This window comes from Salvelinus fontinalis, chromosome 26 (genome assembly GCF_029448725.1).
Source record: "Salvelinus fontinalis isolate EN_2023a chromosome 26, ASM2944872v1, whole genome shotgun sequence".
NCBI lineage: Eukaryota > Metazoa > Chordata > Actinopteri > Salmoniformes > Salmonidae > Salvelinus > Salvelinus fontinalis.
In genome coordinates, this window is record NC_074690.1 from 32,634,676 (window position 1) to 32,657,489 (window position 22,814).

General features: G+C 43.3%; 1 protein-coding gene across 8 annotated transcripts in view; it reads right to left on the bottom strand.

The window, feature by feature from the left end:
• LOC129824131 (adhesion G protein-coupled receptor L2-like) overlaps positions 1 to 22,814 on the bottom strand; it is a 110,065-nt gene that overhangs the window by 64,913 nt on the left and 22,338 nt on the right. For all 8 annotated transcript variants that reach the window (XM_055883498.1, XM_055883497.1, XM_055883496.1 and 5 more), the window contains exon 2: positions 16,657 to 16,873. In XM_055883498.1, the coding sequence (XP_055739473.1) occupies positions 16,657 to 16,732 (76 nt within the window). In that variant the 5' untranslated portion in view covers positions 16,733 to 16,873. The remainder of the gene's footprint in view (positions 1 to 16,656; positions 16,874 to 22,814) is intronic.

The following is a 22,814-nucleotide window of genomic DNA, read 5'->3' on the forward strand; positions in this document are numbered from 1 at the left end:
GGCAGACGGGGGGCCAATACGGACTCACAATGTGTTGTATTATGGAAGTGTGGAGTCTCTTCTCCTTTTTTCGGTACGCAGCCTATAATTCACTGGCAACAATCCTTTCCATAATACATATTTTGTTTTCTATCAACACCCTTGAAATTGAAAGTGGCACCACAGCGCAGATGGGTGCATCTGAAAAATACAGGCCCAGCCAGTGGCGCGCTGCCATCGTCTGATGCTTTTAAACCCCTGAGAAAAAAAGAGAGAAAAAAATAAAAAGACAATTGAGGTTTGATATAAAGCTATTGGCTTTGGCCAGAGCACCAGACCATGACACACAGTCACAGTTATGTTTAGCCCCTCATCCTAACCCCTCATTTTCCCAGGATTGTTTTGTCCTTTAAGAGGCCTATCCTATACAACCTTTAACCCCCAAAACTCCCCTCCTCTGCTCTCCACGAGGACTTCAGACTCCGCAAGAGTACCGGAATGTTTGATCAGTCTGGCAAAAAGTGGGCCAGTTTTGGAGGGGTGGGGGGGATACAGACAGAGTGGCGAGGGCCGCAAGAGCCTTCACAGACAGACAGACAGAGCACAGCTAGGCGTTGGTTGACGCTTGTCATCCTCCATTAAGGCCTCTTTGATTGGTCTTTGTGGTTGTGGAAACGTCAAACAGCTGCATGCAAATGGACCTGTTCCCCCAGGCTGGCCCCCATTGTTCTGGGCCTAGGCTTGACAGGGACGCTTTCTCCACAGGATAAAGCAGGGTGTAACCCTTTAGAAGAATACGAGTGGCCCCACCGCTGACACAGCGTGAGTCCTTCAAAATTGTTTGCCTTTTTTGGTTGTTTTATCCTTCAATATTACTGGTAGCCTATGTCTCGGGAAGAAAGAGGGAATCTTCCAAAGTCAAGCATTCCTCCCAACTGCGCTGGATGCCTCCATAATCTAATATCCGGAGCGAGAGTATAGGGCAAGCGAGCATACAGTATGTTTTCCAAAGATGAAGTCACGATTTTCCAAAGGGAATTAAGAAAAAGGAGGGAAAAAATCCAAAGCATATTTGAATACTTAACAAGTGAGAACAAAGCGGCAACATGTTTTTAAAAAACAAATTCTGCTCTCTTTGTACTCCTCTGCAGTATTTCTAATCTGTTCAATGGAAGTTGTTGATTGCAGGCCAAGGAAGGATTTAAAAAACAATAGGCTGAATTCATTTCGAAATAAAGTACTTTTATGAAGAAAATCACGGTGGCTTCTAAAGGGCACTTGCAATTAACCCCTTCTTTATTAAATAATACTAGTCTCAAATTGTAAACACAACATTCTTAAGCTGACAGAAAAGTATTATATTTTGTATAAATATGTCATACAAGTCTCTTTTCATATCCCTCAGTAGCATACAATAAATAGCATAGCTGCTGGTGTCTGCCATTTGCTATCTGTGATACAATCTCACAAATGATATCCAAAAGGAAGACACACATTAAAACACATGGGAGTGAGTTGAGAGATGAGGAAGGAGATTTGGGGAGTTGCAAAATAACATCTGCACAGGAGATACTCTGTACAGGCATGACCCCGCTACAACAGGCCCATATTTCATTACAACCACCAAAACTGCAATAATACAATCGACAAGGACATATGGCACCATCTCCCATGACACTCACCCCCCCCCCCCCCCTCTCTCTCTTTCCGTCTCTGTTCTAGCTTGCTGGGAATCGTTTCTAAAGACAATGTCAGACAAGACCGCAAAGCAGACCCCAAAGGCTAAACGCTACTTTCCCAGACAAATAACTGCTATCAAACACCTCCAGGTTCCGATATACCGTAAGCATTCTAAAATAGAACCGGATAAGTCACTTAGTCCATTTGTGGTGAAAGCCATGCTCTCAGGAATTTCTCTCTTTAATATGGTTGAAATACAATGGTGGTGCTTCAGGTTCCAAAAATCACTCTTGGTATTCATGACCGTGGCCATTCATCTCCAAGACTGTGTTTTCTATATTTTTTCCCTCTGAAAACAGTGGGTGGGCATTGCAGGAGAGCAGGAGAGCATTACATGCACGGCATGTTGATGCGTGTCTCATTCTGGAGAACTAAAGGGGAAGGATTTGTCATATCACTGGGACTAAAGCATGATAGAGTCAGGCCCCCCCGGCATCTCTTAAGCGCTTGGAAATATTGGAGATATTGGCGATATTGTGTGGGCGTGTGTACATGTGTGTGGCTGAGATAGACCCTGTCACGGCAGACGCTCAGGTGGCATTTCTCATCCCCATTTCCCCTCATCCCTATTTTCTCTCTCCTGTTTACAAGCCCAGGTGCTCCAGGCATGCTAACTTGCAAGCCTCCTTTAAATCCCAACCTAAACCTCAAATCCACTTCAAAAGTGACGCACGAGTGAGTGATGCTCCTATTGTCCTTATTTTTACACCAAGCGCCCTTTAGTGCTTAACCTGATTTTGTTGTTGTCTTCAAAGTCAGCAATGGCAAAACATGACAGTTCCAGACAATTTACAAATTCAATGTAGCGTCTAGGCGAAAGACTGTTTTGGTTCTTCAAAGACAGCAGCAGGCTCAACTCAAGCTAAAGATATCCCTCGATGACATCTGATTTTCCAAGATCTGAGGGAAAGCGAAAGAGTATAACCATAGAACTAGAATTACAAGAATGGGAATTCCCAATCAAGCCAATGGGTCTGTGATGGGTGAAATTATATTTCTATGTTTATAACTAACTATCTAACATGCCCTGTTTAAACTGAGGTCATCTTCTCTGTCAATGGGACTGCCCTGACCTCTGACCTTTAAGACACATCAAAAGGAAGCCATTTTAGAACGATGATCAACATCATTACATAGCTAACGCATTTAATCCTCTGAGGCCAACGCAGGGTCACCCATTAATTAAGCTCTTCATGACAGGGATGACACCATGTTAAAAACATGTCTTAGAAAAATGTCTCCTTTTGTCAATCTTTATCCAAACCAAACGCCTGTTGGATTATTAGAGCTTTGCAAATCAAACGTTTTTTTTGTAAAGGAAATAGAAATGGGCAATTCCACAGTGACAGAATTACGCTGAGACTCCCATTTTTTCATTTTAAAACAGTATGCCAAACATAAACCATTGATTTCAAAGTTTAACAAACCATACAACTCTATGTTCAATGACACCGTTGAAACACAGTAAATAAAACAAAACATGGAGATGCAATGATGCACATTTTAGTAACATAATTATGATAAAATCTCCCTCCGTTTTATTCTGTTACCAAACTTTCTATCTGCACAGTTCTACCTGTAAACGTTGTTTTTGTAAAATGTTCAGTGGAAATTGTTAAAAGTAATCCTTGTGCACAGAGTTATGGTTTGTCAAACTGTGAAATCTATGTGTTTTGTTTGGTATACATTTCAAAGTGAAGTCTCAGCGTCCAAAGAGTCTCAGCGTCCAAAGACACAAATATGTGTCACAGGCGTTAAACATTAAAATCGCAAAAGGCTTTGGTTGAGTTTATGAAAAACCTATTCAGTATACACAAGGGAGAGAATCAATAATTAGTTCACTGCTGCAAGCTAGCCTAGCATATTATTGCATGTGTTTTCCACAGAGTTGATGAAACACACAGAAAGAGGAGAATATAGAAGGAAAATCTCCCCTGTGTGTAGCAAGGGCGTAGTTTCTTTATCTCCCCTGAATGATTGTGCTGCATCCTTAAACGTCCTCAAAGCCAAAGCCCCGTTCATAACCCCTCACATTTAAACCCCAGCTGGGCTTTCTGCTTCAAGTCCCGGAACCAGTCAGGTGCTTCCCTAAGGGGGGTCCCGTCCTCATCACATGGCCCTGCATGCGTGTGTGCGTAAGTGTGTGTGTTTGTGTGTTCTGAGCCCGGCCCAGGAGGCTCCCTCAGTACGGCACATTGACAGAGTATGTCAGGAGGAACTGTGACTGGAACAGGGATTAAATTGGTTCTTAATAACGAGGCTGGAACAGTAGGGCTGACTGGGGACTAACCAGCACCGGGGGACTACAAGTAGCCAAGCGGTTAAGAGCGTTGGGCCAGTAACCGAAAGGTCTCTGGTACGAATCCCAGAGCCAACTAGGTGAAACATCTGCCGATGCGCCCTTGAGCAAGGCACTCAACCCACTTCTGTGCATCACTCGCTGGATAAGGAAAAGACACAGATGATAGGGGAACACTCTCTTGCATGCCGCAAGCAAACGCTCACACAAATACGCCACATGCACATACATGCAAACACACAGACGTGAAAGCCGTACACTATATATTAATGAAAACAAATACTAATGTGTTACCATATCATTACAGTGAAGGTCCAATTCGAGTCCTGACATACAATACAATCATGTTACAATCAACTCCTGACAAGTACAATTAAGTGATAATGCCCTAGAAGCCAGTGTTTGGAGGATATATTGGCACGGGTGTTTTTAGGCATATCCTCCAAACACCGGCTTCGGGGGCATTATCACTTCTATACAACGGGTTACCAACATATTCAAATAATAATAATTTACAGTTGAAGTCAGAAGTTTACATACACTTAGGTTGGAGTCATTAAAACTCGTTTTTCAACCACTCCACAAATGTCTTGTTAACAAACTATAGTTTTGGCAAGTCGGTTAGGACATCTACTTTGTGAATGACACAAGTCATTTTTCCAACAATTGTTTACAGACAGATTATTTCACTTATAATTCACTGTATCATAATTCCAGTGGGTCAGATGTTTACATACACTAAGATGACTGTGCCTTTAAACAGCCTGGAAAATTCCAGAAAATGATGTCAAGGCTTTAGAAGCTTCTGATAGGCTAATTGACATAATTTGAGTCAATTGGAGGTGTACCTGTGGATGTAGTTCAAGGCCTACCTACAAACTCAGTGCCTCTTTGCTTGACATCTTGAGAAAATCAAAAGAAATCAGCCAAGACCTCAGAAAATAAATTGTAGACGTCCACAAGTTTGGTTCATCCTTGGGAGCAATTTCCAAACGCCTGAAGGTACAACGTTCATCTGTACAAACATAGTAGTACGCAAGTATAAACACCATGGGACCATGCAGCGGTCATACCACTCAGGAAGGAGACGCGTTCTGTCTCCTAGAGATGAGCGCACTTTGGTGCAAAAAGTGCAAATCAATCCCAGAACAACAGCAAAGGACCTTGTGAAGCTGCTGGAGGAAACAGATTCAAAAGTATCTATATCCACAGTAAAACAAGTCCAATATCGATTTAACCTGAAAGGGCGCTCAGCAAGGAAGAAGTCACCACTAAAAAAACGCCATAAAAAAAAGACTATGGTTTGCAACTGCAAATGGGGACAAAGATCGTACCTTTTGGTCTGATGAAACAAAAATAGAACTGTTTGGCCATAATTACTATTGTTATGTTTGGAGGAAAAAGAGGGGGAGGCTTGCAAGCCGAAGAACACCATCCCAACCGTGAAACACGGGGGTGGTAGCATCATGTTGTAGAGGTGCTTTGCTGCAGGAGGGACTAGTGCACTTCACAAAATAGATGGCATCATGAAGACGGAAAATTATGTGGATATATTGAAGCAACATCTCAAGACATCAGTCAGGAAGTTAAAGCTTGGTCGCAAATGGGTCTTCCAAATGGACAATGACCCCAAGCATACTTCCAAAGTTGTTGCAAAATGGCTTAAGGACAACAAAGTAAATATATTGGAGTGGCCATCACAAAGCCCTGATCTTAATCCTATAGAAAATGTGTGGGCAGAACTGAAAAAGCGTGTGCGAGCAAGGAGGCCTACAAACCTGATTTAGTCACAACAGCTCTGTCAGGAGGAATGGGCCAAGATTCACACAACTTATTGTGGGAAGCTTGTGGAAGGCTACCCGAAACATTTGACCCAAGTGAAACAATTGAAAGGCAATGCTACCAAATACTAATTGAGTGTATTTAAAATATGTCTATGTCCTGGGAAACGTTCTTGGATAACTTCCCTGCCTGGGCTGATGAGATGCACAGTCAGATGGAACAGAGTAAATAGTTATTTTAACGTTATAGATTTAGCCAGTGGAAACTTGTGCAATAGACACCGGCTGGAATGCATTTTTAACCAATCAGAATTCTGGATTAGACCCATCCGTTGTATAATCATTTTATAGAAATCACATTCCAACATCCCATATACGGTCGTTGTAGGTGACCCTTTTAGAGCTTGGTCAAGGAAGTGAGAGACAAACAGAATCCAGACACATTCCAATGCAGTAGCCCAACCCAACAGGCGGACAATCTCTGGAACACTGTCTGACTGACCACTGATTGACTAGAGTGTGATGACTGTGATGACCTTGCCCCCTCCACTCCTCCACCGGTCAATACGAGCAACAAGCAGCCTGGCCACTGATAAGAGATTGGCCAGATGGGGAGACCTTGATGACAGACAGCTTCCTGCTTCCCTGCCCCCCTCCTTCACTTCGATGAGGAGCCATTGCGGGCTGGCAGCCCTGCGCACTCAACGGAGGAATATGCTGATAACGTACCAGGCAAACAAAAACGCTCTTTGTGCCTCTCTCTCAGTCTCTCTGTTTCTCAGTCCCCTGTTTCGGGGGACTATTCCATCTCTAACCACACTTATTCAATTTCCTGCACGGCAGTAGAAGGGTTCCTTATCTTGGGCTGTTTATACCTGCAAATCGCCCAGCAGCCCTTTTGTTTGCAGGTGACCCACCCCGAGGTGACATTTAATTCCTGGACAGAAAATGTGGTCATGCTCCATGGCACAGCCTCCCTAGCCTTGGGGGATTTACTATTACATGCTACAGAGTGGTGTTCGTTCACCATCTAGAGTGTACAGACCTAGCAGACAGAGGTACACAAACAAGAGTGCTGCTGCTAATAAAACATAATGGAAATAAATCAAGCCCAATGAGACACAAATACACACACACAGAGAATAGTAATCAGTATGTAGACTAACCTATCCTGCACAGGTTATAACACAAATACACCACTGACAGAAATATGCAAGCAAACACGCACGCACGCACACACACACACACACACACACACACACACACTCACCCTATCATAATTAATTTCAATTACTTCACTCCTTTTTATTGTTATATCATTTTTATTTTTTAAATAATTAACATCTGGGGTGTATATCATATTCACTGCTGCCAAAAAATGAATTATAAACTCCTACAAAATCAACTGCAGTGTAAAGTGAACGTCAGAACCAAATTCTTCTCTAAATAGCAATAATTTTCTTCACAGACACTACGGATGCAATATAGCCTACTTTCCCTTCGATAAAGCCAAGATCCCCTTTCTTCCTATAAAATCAAATCACATTTTATTTGTCACATGTGCTGAATACAACCTTACAGTGAAATGCTTACTTACAAGCCCTTAACCAACAATGCAGACTTAAGAAAATACCTTTAAAAAAGTAAGAGATAAGAATGAATGATTAAAGAGCAGCAGTACATTTTTTATTTGTATTTTATTTAACCTTTATTTAACCAGGTAAGCTAGTTGAGAACAAGTTCTCATTTACAACTGCAACCTGGCCAAGATAAAGCAAAGCAGTGCGACACAAACAACAACACAGAGTTACACATGGAATAAGCAAGCGTACAGTCAATAACACAATCGGGAAAAAAAGGTGTGTGCAAATGGCGTGAGGAGGTAAGGCAATAAATAGGCCATAGAAGCGAAGTAATTACAATTTAGCAAATTAACATTGGAGTGATAGATGAGCAGATGATGTGCAAGTAGAAATACTGGTGTGCAAAAGAGCCGAAAAGTAAATAAAAACAATATGGGGATGAGGTAGGTAGATTGGGTGGGCTATTTATAGATGGGCTATGTACAGCTGCAGCGATCAGCTAGCTGCTCAGATAGCTGATGTTTAAAGTTAGTAGGGGAAATATAAGTGTCCAGCTTCAGCGATTTTTGAAATTCGTTCCAGTCATTGGCAGCAGAGAACTGGAAGGAAAGGCAGCCAAAGTACGTGTTGGCTTTGGGGATGACCAGTGAGAGATACCGGCCTCCCGGGTGGAGCAGTGGTTTAGGGCACTGCATCGCAGTGCTAGCTGTGCCACCAGAGTCTCTGGGTTTGCGCCCAGGCTGGGCTGGGTTCGCGCCCAGGCTCTGTCGCAGCCGGCCGCAACCGGGAGGTCCGTGGGGCGACGCACAATTGGCATAGCGTCGTCCGGGTTAGGGAGGGTTTGGCCGGTAGGGATATCCTTGTCTCAGTATGTAAAATGTAATGAAATTTAAAAAATGTAATAAAATGTATGCACTCTACTGTAAGTCGATCTAGATAAGAGCGTCTGCTAAATGACTAAAAATGTAAATGTAAAATGTAAATACCTGCTAGTGCGCGTGCTACGGGTGGGTGTTGTTATCGTGACCAGTGAGCTGATGATGTGATAGCTTTACCTAGCAGATAAGGCGGAGCTTTACCTAGCATCGACTTATAGATGACCTGGAGCCAGTGGGTCTGGCGACGAATATGTAGCGAGGGCCAGCCGACTAGAGCATAAAGGTCGCAGTGGTGGGTGGTATAAGGGGCTTTGGTAACAAAACGGATGGCACTGTGATAGACTGCATCCAGTTTGCTGAGTAGAGTGCTGGAAGCTATTTTGTAAATGACATCGCCAAAGTCGAGGATCGGTAGGATAGTCAGTTTTACGAGGGTGTGTTTAGCGGCGTGAGTGAAGGAGGCTTTGTTGTGAAATAGGAAGCAGATTCTAGATTTAGTTTTGGATTGGAGATGTTTAATATGAGTCTGGAAGGAGAGTTTACAGTCTAGCCAGACACCTAGGCATTTGTAGTTGTCCACATATTCTAAGTTAGAACCGTCCAGAGTAGTGATGCTAGTCGGGCGGGCGGGTGCGGGCAGCGAACGGTTGAAAAGCATGCATTTATTTTACTAGCGTTTAAGTTGGAGGCCACGGAAGGAGTGTTGTATGGCATTGAAGCTCGATTGGAGGTTAGTTAACACAGTGTCCAAGGAAGGGCCAGATGTATACAGAATGGTGTCGTCTGCGTAGAGGTGGATCAGGGAATCACCCGCAGCAAGAGCGACATCGTTGATATATACAGAGAAAAGAGTCGGCACGAGAATTGAACCCTGTGGTACCCCCCAAAGAGACTGCCAGAGGTCCGGACAACATGCCCTCCGATTTGACACACTGAACTCTGTCTGAGAAGTAGTTGGTGAACCAGGCGAGGCAGTGATTTGAGAAACCAAGGCTGTTGAGTCTGCCGATAAGAATACGGTGATTGACAGAGTCGAAAGCCTTGGCCAGGTCGATGAAGACGGCTGCACAGTACTGTCTTTTATCGATGGCGGTATTGAAATCGTTTAGTACCTTGAGCATGGCCGAGGTGCACCCGTGACCAGCTCGGAAACCGGATTGCACAGCGCAGAAGGTACGGTGTGATTCAAAATGGTCAGTGATCTGTTTATTAACTTGGCTTTCGAAGACTTTAGAAAGGCAGGGCAGGATGGATATAGGTCTATAACTGTTTGGGTCTAGAGCGTCACCCCCTTTGAAGAGGGGGGTGAAATAACAATAGCGGGGCTATATACAGGGGGTACCGGTACAGAGTCAATGTGCAGGGGCACTGGTGTCGAGGTAATGGAGGTAATATGTACATGTAGGTAGACTTATTAAAGTGACTATGCATAGATCAGCAACTTGAAGCTCTCAACCTGCTCCACTACAGCCCCGTCGATGAGAATGGGGGCATGCACTGTCCTCCTTTCCTATTGTCCACAATCATCTATTTTGTCTTGATCACGTTGAGGGAGTTGTTGTTGTCCTTGCATCACACGGTCAGGTCTCTGACCTTCTCCCTATAGGCGGTCTCATCGTTGTCGGTGATCAGGCCTACCACTGTTGTGTCATCAGCAAACTTAATGATGGTGTTGGAGTTGTGCCTGGCCGTGCAGTCATGAATGAACAGGGAGTACAGGAGGGGACTGAGCACGCACGCCTGAGGGGCCCCCGTGTTGAGGATCAGTGTGGCGGATGTGTTGTTGCCTACCCTCACCACCTGAGGGCGGCCTGTCAGGGAGTCCAGGATCCAGTTACAGAGGGAGGTGTTTAGTCCCAGGGTCCTTAGCTTAGTGATGAGCTTTGAGGGCACTCTGGTGTTGAACGCTGAGCTGTAGTCAATGAATAGCATTCTCACATAGGTGTTCCTTTTGTCCAGGTGTGAAAGGGCAGTGTGGAGTGCAGTAGAGATTACATCATCTGTGGATCTGTTGGTGCAGTATGCAAATTGGAGTGGGTCTAGGGTTTCTGGGATGATGGTGTTTATGTGAGCCATGACCAGCCATTTAAAGCATTTCATGGCTACAGACGTGAGTGCTATGGGTCGGTAGTCATTTAGGCAGGTTACCTTAGTGTTCTTGGGCACAGGGACTATGGTGGTCTGCTTGAAACATGTTGGTATTACAGAATCAGACAGGGAGAGGTTGAAAATATCAGTGAAGACACTTGCCAGTTGGTCAGTGCATGCTTGGAGTACACAGGGATGCTTGGAGTACCGCAGGGCCAGACGGTCCTGGTAATCCGTCTGGCCCTGCGGTCTTGTGAATGTTGAACTGTTTAAAGGTTTTACATCGGCTGCGGAGAGCTTGATCACACAGTCGTCCAGAACAGCTGATGCTCTCGTGCATGTTTCAGTGTTACTTGCCTTGAAGCGACCATAGAAGTTATTTAGCTAGTCTGGTAGGATTGTGTCTGTAAATAGTTTGCAGGCCCTGCCACATCCAACAAGCGTCGGAGCCGGTGTAGTATGATTCGATCTTAGTCCTGTATTGATAATTTGGTTCGTCAGAGGGCATAGCGTGATTTCTTATAAGCTTCTGGGTTAGAGTCCCGCTCCTTGAAAGCGGTAGCTCTTCCCTTTAGCTCAGTGTGAATGTTGCCTGTAATCCATGGCTTCTGGTATGTACGTACAGTCACTGAGGGGACGACGTCCTTAAAGCACTTATTGAAGAATCCCGGAAAATATTCCAGTCTGTGCTAGCAAAACAGTCCTGTAGTTTAGCATCTGCTTCATCTGACAACTTTTTTATAGACCGAGTCACTGCTTAAATTTTAGCTTGTAAGCAGGAATCAGGAGGGTAGAATTATGGTCTGATTTGCCAAATGGAGGGTGAGGGAGAGCTTTGTACGCATCTCTGTGTGTGGAGTAAAGGTGGTCTAGAATTTGTTTCCCTCTGGTTGCACATTTAACATGCAGATAGAAATTAGGTAGAACTGATTTAAGTTTCCCTGAATTAAAGTCCCCGGCCACTAGGAGCGCCACCTCTGGATGAGCGTTTTCCTGTTTTCTTATGGCGGTATACAGCTCATTGAGTGCGGTTTTAGTGCCAGCATCGGTCTGTGGTGGTATGTTGACAGCTATGATCAATACAGATGAAAACTCTCTTGGTAGATAGTGTGGTCTAGAGCTTATCATGAGATACTTCTACCTCAGGTGAGCAAAATCTCGAGACTTCCTTAGATATCATGCACCAGCTGTTGTTTACATAAATGCATAGGCCCCCGGCCCGTGTCTTACCAGAAGCGGCTGTTCTGTCCTGCAGATAGAGTGTATGAGTGCCAGCTGTATGTTCTTAATGTTGTTGTTCAGCCACGACTCGGTGAAACATAAGATATTACAGTTTTTAATGTCCCGTTGGTAGGATAAACGTGCTTTCAGTTCGCCCCTTTCATTTTCCAGCGATTGAACATTAGCTAGCAGGACGGAAGGCAAGGGCAGATTAGCCACTCGTCGCCTGATCCTCACAAGGCACCCAGATCTCTTTCCACGAAATCTCAGTTTCCTTCTCCAGCGAATAACGGGGATCTGGGCCTGGTCGGGTGTCTGTATTATATCCCTCCCGTCTGACTCATTGAAGAAGAACTCTTCGTCCAGTTTGAGGTGAGCAATCTCAGTTCTGATGTCCAGAAGCTCTTTTCAGTCATAAGAGACGGTAGCAGCAATATTATGCACAAAACAAGTTACGAACAACGCAAAAAAACTAACAAAAGAGCATGGTTAGTTAAGAGCCGATAAGACGGCTGCCTTCCCCTCCGGCGCCATCCCCATCAAACAAGCATCCAACAAGCGCCTTAAGAGAATTGTCTTTTAAAAACATTATGTTTTCTAAAGTAAACTCTCCCAGACACATTCAAATCTATGTCATGATGAAGGAGAAAATTGCTGACAATGCCAAGTTAAAATATTCAATAGCACAAGTAGAAATAGTCATGCCGCAATAGGACAGATTGCATTGTTTACACTGATCATCGCTATTCTTGTCTTTGGTCTCACCTGTAATAAATCTTCTTTGTTCTTATTTGTTGTCTAGTATTTGCTATATGTTGTGTATATTGTTGATACAATGTGACATACTCTTGGCTTCAATTCATCTCTATGTAAATATTACCATATGAACTGGAAATTATACTGTAATAAAATTGGACATATTGCTATTACCTTCAATCATCTTCCTTATTCTAAAGTCTCATACATGATTAATGCTGAATATAAAAAAAGACAGCCTACGTGTTTTTGCAGACATGAACGTTTGATTAAATGCATTACTTTGTCATGACATTTGTAAGCCCTGGGAAGGAAGTGACTTGTGAAAACCAACTCCAAGAATTTACATTCAAGCAGGGGTGTTCAATTAAACTGAAACTCCTCTCTACTGTATACACCACTGGGAACAATATTAGTTTGCCACCACCATTATTTGAGTTGGGTTGTTTGAGTCTGAGGAACTTCCATTTACTTTAACTGTAGATCTCACATTTGAGTGGAAAAAGTGAGGCAGGGATCTGGTCCAGTGTGTTTATATCCACTTGAGACGTTGAGGGTGTGAATTGAGCTGGGTTGTGTCGCTGCCAGCAAACAAGATTTAGGGGCATGCTAAGCAAATGAAATCAACCTGTCAGGAGGCTTAACTTCCAACCTAATAGATTGAGTGTCTGTTCATCATAGGGCCATATAACAGGGAGTTTTACAATCACATCTAAATACACAATAAAAGCAAGCTAGGCCTCTCCTCTCCCAAAGGCCTGCACTCTTAAATCATAGTTGTGCGTACGGACAGACGGGAACATTCTTGTTGCTGCTTTTGGTTTCCCAAGACCCACTCAGGAAATCACTGCTAATCTAAATTACCCCATCAAGGGTGATATTGTGTTTTGTTTTCGCAGAATGAAATGCTAAATCCTGTGCTGTTCAATATATCTTTTCTCATTTTAATTACATTTTTTTGGACAAATCGTATCTAGGTTTACCAGCTTCTCCTAATCATGGGAAATTCTGCAAGGTTACATTCAAAAATACACATTTCATCTTAAAGATGGACATAGTGAGAAAGCATTGTGAGGGAAAGGATTGTGTGGGAAAGCATATGCTGTAGCCAATATTGACTGAATTCTAATGATGACTGCAGTATAATAAACATTTTGAGAATGTGAATGTGATGGTTAAGATCCATCTCTCAGCGACACCCCCCATGCGGTCACGGCTAGATGAAAGTCCAAACGATAAAACCCGTCTTGTTTCACGGAAGACTTCCATTTGGGCCAGAACGTGCCATGGGAAAGGGATAAATCAGAGGGCGTTCTGTGTGCATGTTCACAGCACGCAGTCTCGCCAGTCATCTGTGAATCTCCCAGGGCTCGACTGATAATTCATGATAGCCCTGCCATAGACCCGTACCGTTCAGATAGGAATTATAAAAACACAAAACCAAGCATATCAGTCAGATGACAGACTGGACGTTTATGGCTGGAGGCCAGTGTGGAGAATCGAGGCTCGATGCTTTCTTTCCATTCATTCCACTCTGACAACTGGAAATACCAGTGTGGCACATTGGAGACCATTCCATCAATACACAGCCATGGCTTACTTATGGCTTGAGTCCAATCATTTTGATGAGTTGGGACCTATAGTTGACCCTTATAACCATCTTGATAGGATAAAATCACTCAAGTATGGGAGTTGATAGAATAATATAATAACTTTTAGGCAAGATCTGCTATTGAAAGCAACGCAGTCTAATGCATGTGAAATTTCAAATTATGTGCAAACAGTTTAAGTAAAATTGGAAGCCCTCCATGTCTACTAGGAGTGAATAAGACTGAAAAAGTTAGTCTCTAATTCTCAATATGTACAAGGGTCATGTGAATAAACAAGGTCAAAAATAATTACACCACTGTCTGCTTTAGCCCTTAGGCACTTTTCACAAAGGCTGGTATTTGAATAGACCAAACATTGACACCTCAGTTTAATATGCTTGTCAAATACACAGAACCTGGTGTAGAAACTGTATATCGCCTGCAATCCAAACACTTGTTGGGAACAAAACAAACAGTGTTTCCTGAATTATACTTAATCCCCATCTACACAAAGAGATGACACAGACAAAGAAGAGAAAACACTTTATCTTCTTCTTTCTGTTTCATACATGTTTGGATGTTTCGGTTGAGGGGCCTATTCCACTCCTGGTATTAACAACAGAACAACGTCTACACAATATCTACACAAAATAAACCACAGAACATAATCCCCCCCCAAATCTTGGCTTCTTTTCTTTGAAGTTCATAATAACTGCCATTGTGAGAGGAACTCGGCCCTACCTTTGTAGGGTTGGCTGCTTAGCTAGGTCTGAATCTGGTTGTCAACTTCTATCTTCATATCTACAGGCTGGGCGGTCTAAAACCACCCTTGAGTAACATGATACCATCCCTGACCCAGTTTGCTGCTCCAGGAATGATATACTTAGTCAATATATAGCCATACAAGTTAGATAATGATTTGAAAAAGCAGCAGTAAAAAAAAGAGTGCAAATATAGAACGGAAGTGATTACTAGAACTTTTTAAAAGCATTGTGCATAAGTAGAGAGAAACAGAAAGCTATATTTGAATATAAAAATCACATGCACTGAACCATGGCTTCCAATGATGTCCCTATTATGCTAATAAGAAAACCCACCAAATGGCATTTTTCATAAACGTTAATTAACTCGATGGAATGAGGGGACAGTCACAAGTATTTGTGCTGACTTCATTCCTCTAGTTACAAAAACCTAGAATAAGCATTCAATAACCCAAAAACAAGATTTTTTTCCAAAAAAATTCTGTCATTAAAGATTTTCAAAGCACAATAAATGTTTTTGTTTTGGGTGTACATGGTTACGTCATAATACTATCTCCTCCTCACTGAAAAGAGGAAGTCATTTTTAAGAGGGGGCCTTTTGTAGGTCGGACATCCATGGAAATGTGGTTAATGCTTAAAAAAATGGCACACACAAACACACACACGCACACACAGGCTGAAGGTCAGTGGCGTACGGATGGATCCGACATAGTTTTCAATGTGAAAACCCACACACATTCCTTCTTTGATAAAAATGGGCAAATTTGCATTCATAGTCCTGAGATCCCTCGCCTTCGTCACGTGAAACCCAAAACCTTGACTTTCTGCATACCAAAGCAGGAACTCCCCTGAAAAGAAAATCACCGGGACCGTTCAGCCCAGACCATCTCGCAGCTCAAATCAGAGCCCCATTCTTCAAACTTTTCTGAGGTCGTTTTTTTTCTTGGGAAAAAGATTTGAGTTATTTAGCATCGTCTACAAATGCTATACATCTACAAAGTGAGACTATCTCCTTCTGAATGTTTGTGCCTGCCTTGACTGTTCCATTCCCATCTCTTTTTAGTTAACAAATCAGCTTTCACAGTCAGATTTAAATATAAAACCAAAAAAACTATTGAAATCTATGAAAGTGTGAAATAAAAACATGACAAAGAGATATTTAATTCAAAAGAAATCTCAGGAGTTGATACGCTTTGACGTTTGGCTGTAATCAATGTTTGGCACGCTAGCATGTGATTTGAGTACAATGAGAGTAAAACCGAACAGATATGTAATGATTGTCATTAAGCAGAAATACCAACCAACCGATATTAATGCCTCCGATGGGAACACATCAGAGAGAATAGTTTGACAAACTTGTAATGACAGCCAAACGCACTAATCTAAAGTAAGGCATGGAAAAGAAAAGATCATCACAAGATGCCTTTGGGTAGCATAAAAAACACACAGACAAACACTAGTAGTTCTTTCCAAAAACTCTTCTGTTAGGCAAAATGCCATCTCCTTTGATTGAAGCCTCCAGGTGCAAGGACTGAACAGAATCATCCTATCAAGTTGCATATAAAAACGAATGGAGTTTTCTGAATTACAAAAGCCTCGGTGCACTGCACTCAGATCTACAACTCAGTCCCTGTGCTATTGTGAACCTTCAATGATAAAATGTCTTGGGAGTGAATTCACCATATAACACAACTCTTCACCCCCATTAGAAGACTGCAAACATACTTTCATGGAACACAATCACATTCAGTAAACACACACACACAGACACACACACACACACACACACACACACACACACACACACACACACACACACACACACACACACACACACACACACACACACACACACACACACACACACACACACACACACACACACACACACACACACACACACACACAAAGATGCCAACACACACACACACACACACACACATCATGTATCGGACTCAAATCCAGACATGTAAGGACTTACCTTCTGAACAATGGAAATGAATTAGGGTGAGCAGTAGACAATGGAGAACTAAACACCTCCACGCTGCAGGAGCCATTGTTGCTGGGTGTGGAGAGGTCTCCAGATGCCCTCTAGTTAACAACTGTGGTTGTAGGATATAGAATCGAAAAAGCAGAGGAGTCTTGGAGTAGTCAGCGATCTGTGGTTTTAGGAGAAGCCTCACCAGTCATCTTCTCATCTGAAAATACAGAGAGGAAGATTGGGGTGAAAAGGAGGGGGGGGGGGGGGGGGGGGGGGTACTGCTGCAAATCGAGACAACATCATCATCACAAAGCCTATGTCATCACTGCTGCCATCTTTCAAGATGGGTTTGAGCGATGCATTACCATAAATATTCAACACACAGTACAAATGGTGAATATTCATGGCGAGACAAATGTATACTGAAAATGTGTGATAACAGTAAGTCACTTCGGATATATGCATCTGCCAAAATGACCACAAACATTCATCAGTCAAACCAGTCAGATAGTGAGATATTCAGTCCATGCAGACAGGCAAATGGAGAGGTTTGACAAAATACTGGAGCTATTCAGTCTATCAAGACTACCGTTAGTGTTTATTATTCGCTTCTGACAGGAAATACTCTTGGGTAGAAGAGAGGATGACAGAGCACTCATCCCTGGGCTATAGGCTCATCTTTTCCATGTAGCGAATTAGTGTTTACACTGACTACCTTCACCCCGTTTATCCCTCCACTCCCTGCCTCTCTCGATCTCCTCCCCAGAGCTCTACTGCCTTATACCCACAAGAGAGGACCCTGTTGCTCAGGCAACACGCTCACACAGACTCAGACAGGACACCATTAGAGACACAGCTTCTTTGTGAGGTACTTTTGTCTGCTTCTTCCTTATCTTGAAGGGAACCACAAACAGCCCAGCCAGCTTTGTCTGCCTCGGCTAAGGTTAGGCTCAACTCCCGGAAGACGCCCTCCACACACCAGAGAGACTTGTTAGAATACAAGTCAAATACGCCGGATGGAGGCCATGTCACATGTACACCACCGTTCAAAAGTTTGGGGTCATTTAGAAATGTTCTTGATTTTGAAGGAAAAGCACATTTTCTGTCCATTAAAATAACATCAAATTAATCAGAAATACAGTGTAGACATTGTTAATGTTGTAAATGACTATTGTAGCTGGAAACGGCAGATTTTTTGTGGAATATCTACATAGGCGTACATATGGCCCATTATCAGCAACCATCACTCCTGTGTTCCAATGGCACGTTGTGTTAGCTAATCCAAGTTAATCATTGTAAAAGGCTAATTCATCATTAGAAAACCATTTTGCAATTATGTTAGCACAGGTGAAAACTGTTGTCCTGATTAAAGAAGCAATAAAACTGGCCTTCTTAAGACTAGTTGAGTATCTGGAGCATCAGCATTTGTGGGTTCGATTACAGGCTCAAAATGGCCAGAAACAAAGACTTTTCTGAAACTCGTCAGCTATTCTTGTTCTGAGAAATGAATGCAATTCCATGCGAGAAATGACCAAGAAACTGAAGATCTCGTACAATGTGGTGTACTACTCCCTTCACAGTATAGCGCAAACTGGCTCTAACCAGAATAGAAAGAGGTGTGGGAGGCCCCGGTGCACAACTGAGCAAGAGGACAAGTACATTAGAGTGTCTAGTTTGAGAAACAGATGCCTCACAAGTCCTCAACTGGCAGCTTCATTAAATAGTACCCCCAAAACACCAGAGGTGACTCTGGGACGCTGGCCTTCTAGGCAGAGTTCCTCTGTCCAGTGTCTGTGTTCTTTTGCCCATATTAATCTTTTATTTTTATTGGCCAGTCTGAGATATGGCTTTTTCTTTGCAACTCTGCCTAGTAGACCAGCATCCCGGAGTTGCCTGTTGACGTTGAGACTGGTGTTTTGCAGGTGCTATTTAATGAAGCTGCCAGTTGAGGACTTGTGAGGCGTTGTTTCTCAAACTAGACACTAATGTACTTGTCCTCTTGCTCAGTTGTGCACTGGGGCCTCCCACTCCTCGTTCTATTCTGGTTAGTGCCAGTTTGTGCTGTTCTGTGAAGGGAGTAGTACACCGCATTGTATGAGATATTCAGTTTTCTCAGAACAAGAATAGACTGAATAGTTTCCGAAGAAACTTATTTGTTTCTTGCAAATTTGAGCCTGTAATTGAATTAGCCTTTTAAAATGATAAACTTGGATTAGCTAACACAACGTGCCATTGGAACACGTTGATGGTTGCTGATAATGGGCCTCTGTACCCCTATGTAGATATTCCATTAAAAATCAGCCGTTTCCAGCTACAATAGTCATTTACAACATTAACAATCTATTTCTGATCAAGTTGATGTTATTTTAAATGGACAAAAAAATATTATTTTCCCTCAAAAACAAGGACATTTCTAAGTGACCCCAAACTCTTGAACAGTAGTGTACATGTTAGCAAACAAGAACACACACACACACACACACACACGCATGCAAGCAAATACACATACACACACCTTGACCTGCACAAAAACAAAACAAACACACCAAGGAGACCACTATCCGGTACACATGACTTAACCTAGTTCATGATGTACTATCTATATTTAACTTCCAGAATGTGACCTTGTCCATACAGACGTGTCATCATGAACACAGTACGCAGCATTTTACACTTTCAAGTGTGGAGGACGCCACGAGAGGATCATTTGCGTTTCTGTGTTCTCCTCTCCAGAGACACTCATCAACTACCCTGATTATTTTATAATGAAGCTAAATTTGAGCAGCGCAGCACTCGGTTCTGTTCACTCTCTGGGCTCCACTAATGCACTGCTAAGATATATTTATTGCAGCACACACATAGAAAACATTGTGTTGGGAACTTCTATATGCATTAGCATACAGAGTCATCATTTAAATCTCCATTATGGATTCATTCTTTAAAATGGCTCTATGGGTGGCTGGAGAGTCCTGTTTTGAACAGGCTAACTAAACATAGTGCACATAGCCTACAGACCCAAAGGTCATTTATCTTGCTTTGAGGTCAAATCTGCCACAAACTGTTGTACTGTGCGGCGCCAAGCTAACACACACGAGGCTATGATGATATATCAGTTAGAAGATAGGTGGTGCTTTCAGACACAGAGACAGAGATAGAGAGAGTGAGATGTGATTATTTGTTCGGAAATGACTTATCTAGCCGCAGTAGGCCACCAGATCAGATAACACAGTGGAGCGGCAGTGAAAACGCTACTCCGTCTCAGAGCAGCCCGAAACAACATGAGCCTTGCTAATAATCGCTGGTACTCTGGTGTCTGAGTGACGTGTGAGGGCTGTCCTGTCACCCTGCAGATGCATTTAAGGCAGGAGACCAGAAAAATGGTTTCCATTCAGTCCCCCCCCCCCCCCCAAACGAGGCCACACGTGACTGTACCGCCCTCCCCTAGCGCTTTACACATTTATCATCCGCAAATATGAGTCCTGGAGGCAGGGGGTTTATGGAAGGAGGCATGGTGGTTGACCGGTGGAGACTGGAGAGACAGGGGGTTTATGGGGTAGAGGGTAAACCCCTCCCCAATACCCCCTACCCACTAACCCCTCTGCCCTGCTGGGCTGGCTCAACCGCTGATTCCAACTAGACACCAGGGGGCGAGGGGCCTGCAGAGCCTGGGGTTCCCTCCCTGCCTCCCGCACAGCCTGCCCCGGGGCCCCTTTCTCCTCCTGCTCAGTGCTCAGTACTACTCAGACCCACCCGCAACGTCGCCCCGCTGAGTAACATGTTCCCTTTCTCCCTTAAGCTAGCTGAGGAGCTCACCCCCCCCCCCCCCCCCCCCCCCCCCAACCAGCCGTTTTGTTTGGCGGGGTTTCTGGACTGGATTTGGTCAGACTTGAGATAAAAGGATTAGCAGATTAACATGAAGACGGTTTCTGCGAGTGCTGACAGACGTATCATAGTTTTACGTCGGGGAAGGAAGGGAAGATTGCGGTAGGTGCTGGGTGGCTTCCTCGAGCAGAAAATGACTTAAAGAGGTAAGTGAGGCGTAGTTAACCCCTGGGAGATGGTGTGTTTATGTGGACAAATGATCTACAGCACAGCTCCTCCAAGCAGCAAGGGAATTATTGAGGTTACTTGTTACTCGACCAGGAAGGAATAACCACATCTCGTTCTAATACCATCATCGCCATGGCAGCAGCTATAGTAATAATTGCATACCAAACCCAGTTATGACTTACTGTCACCAGCTACATTAACCAACTTTAATAATAACCCTGAAATCTTCTAGAAACGTTAGAAGTTATTAACTCATCATCTGTACTTTTTGGCTCAATGTTCCCCCATAAAGGAACCATAGGAATGAATCTCTTCTTGTATTTGCTCTTTCTATTAACAGTATATCATCCCAGACACCCAGAATCCATCACAGGGGATGAAAAATGACGTGCAAACATCAAGAACATCTGTTTTTCTTTTTCTCCCACCCATAGACAGCGAGAAGAGCGAGGAGACAAATGTATCATCAGTCTGGAGGATCGAGAAAAAACACCACAGTGCAAACAAATGTTTCATGTTATCAGAGGAATGATAGGGAGAGAAAAAACAAGCAAGCATTTCAAAGGGGAAGGCAAGCAATTAAATTGTAATTAGAATAAATGGATGGAAAGAGACAGGCCACATGTCCTAGCATGAAATACGAGGCTGTTTGGGGCAGCAGCAGGCTGAATGAATGTGAAGCTTCTTTGACAAAGCTTGTGGCTGCCTCAAGCTGGAGGAGACCGGCAAAAGAGTAGCCCAGAGAGAGAGAGCGCGAAAGAGAGAGAGTCTAGAGAGAGCGAGAGTGGGGGTCCAGGGTTTTCTAAGAAGGTAGTAACTGAATAGATGAGAGAGAGAGAGAGAGGAGAGGGAGAGAAGAATGGGAAGGGAGGAAAAAGAAATGGGCGGGAGGGTCACTGGGAATGATTGACAGCTTGTGAGTATGGCTTGACCTGCTGGGTTCGCCCCCCAGTATTCTCAACAGGCTTAGAGAAGGACAAAATAAAGCCGCAGGAATGTTAATTTATTTTCAATTGTTAGTGCCAGGGACGGGGAGAGAAATAAAGAGTGCATATATACATATCAAGTGAGACTGGGACACAACTAGAGCAAGTAAGTAGTCCTGGACTGGTGTAAGCTTGAAGCTTTCAGTTGAAATAAAGATGTGGGCATGTGTGTTCTGTATGTGTTCCACTCTGGACCTCACAGGCACAATGCTTCAGTCCTTTCGCCCTCTCTGACTAACTAATTTGGGGAACTGTCCACCCCACAACAACAGCCTACACTCAAGAAAGAAATAACAACATGTATACTGAAACTTCTGATTTCTGATACTTTTTATAAACAAGAACATGACAAATGGTGTGGAACTAGAATTGTTGTTACTTTCGGTACTTCAAATGTGTCTCACGTCGTCTATTGATTGAGAGAGGATCAAGTCTCACTGGGAGTCTGGGCTATATCACCACTTATACTGCACAGAAGTTAACACACTTAACTAATGCAACGTGGCATATAGAAATGTTGAAACTGTTAATTACTGTTTGCAAAATAATGTCCATTATAGGCTAGAACACTTTACATTGCTAGAAGACACCGGAATATTCCAGCTTTGTAGGCTAACTTTGCTTGCTAGCTTACAGCTGAAGTTAACAATTCACTACCCAGTACTTTTCTGTTTGATAATATGCAAACCATAATGCAAAATATTGCTGATTTCAAAGCTGATTGTCACCGAAAACGTAATTAATTAACTTAGTCTCCCCCGCCTCACATCTCTCCAAGTCAAGATCATCTTTGGTTGAAACTCGAACTGATTGAGTGAAGTCATGGGTCTTTTTATCTTCTTTTTTGTACACTTATTTTACCAGGTAAGTTGGCTGAGAACACATTCTCATTTACAGCAACGACCTAGGGAATAGTTACAGGGGAGCGGAGGGGGATGAATGAGCCAATTGGAAGCTGGGGATGATTAGGTGGCCATGATGGTATGAAGGCCAGATTGGGAATATAGCCAGGACACCAGAGTTAACACCCCTATCCCCTTTTTCTCCACAATTTTGATCTTGTCTGGTCGCTGTAACTCCCCAACGGGCTCAGGTGGCGAAGGTTGAGTCATGCGTCCACCG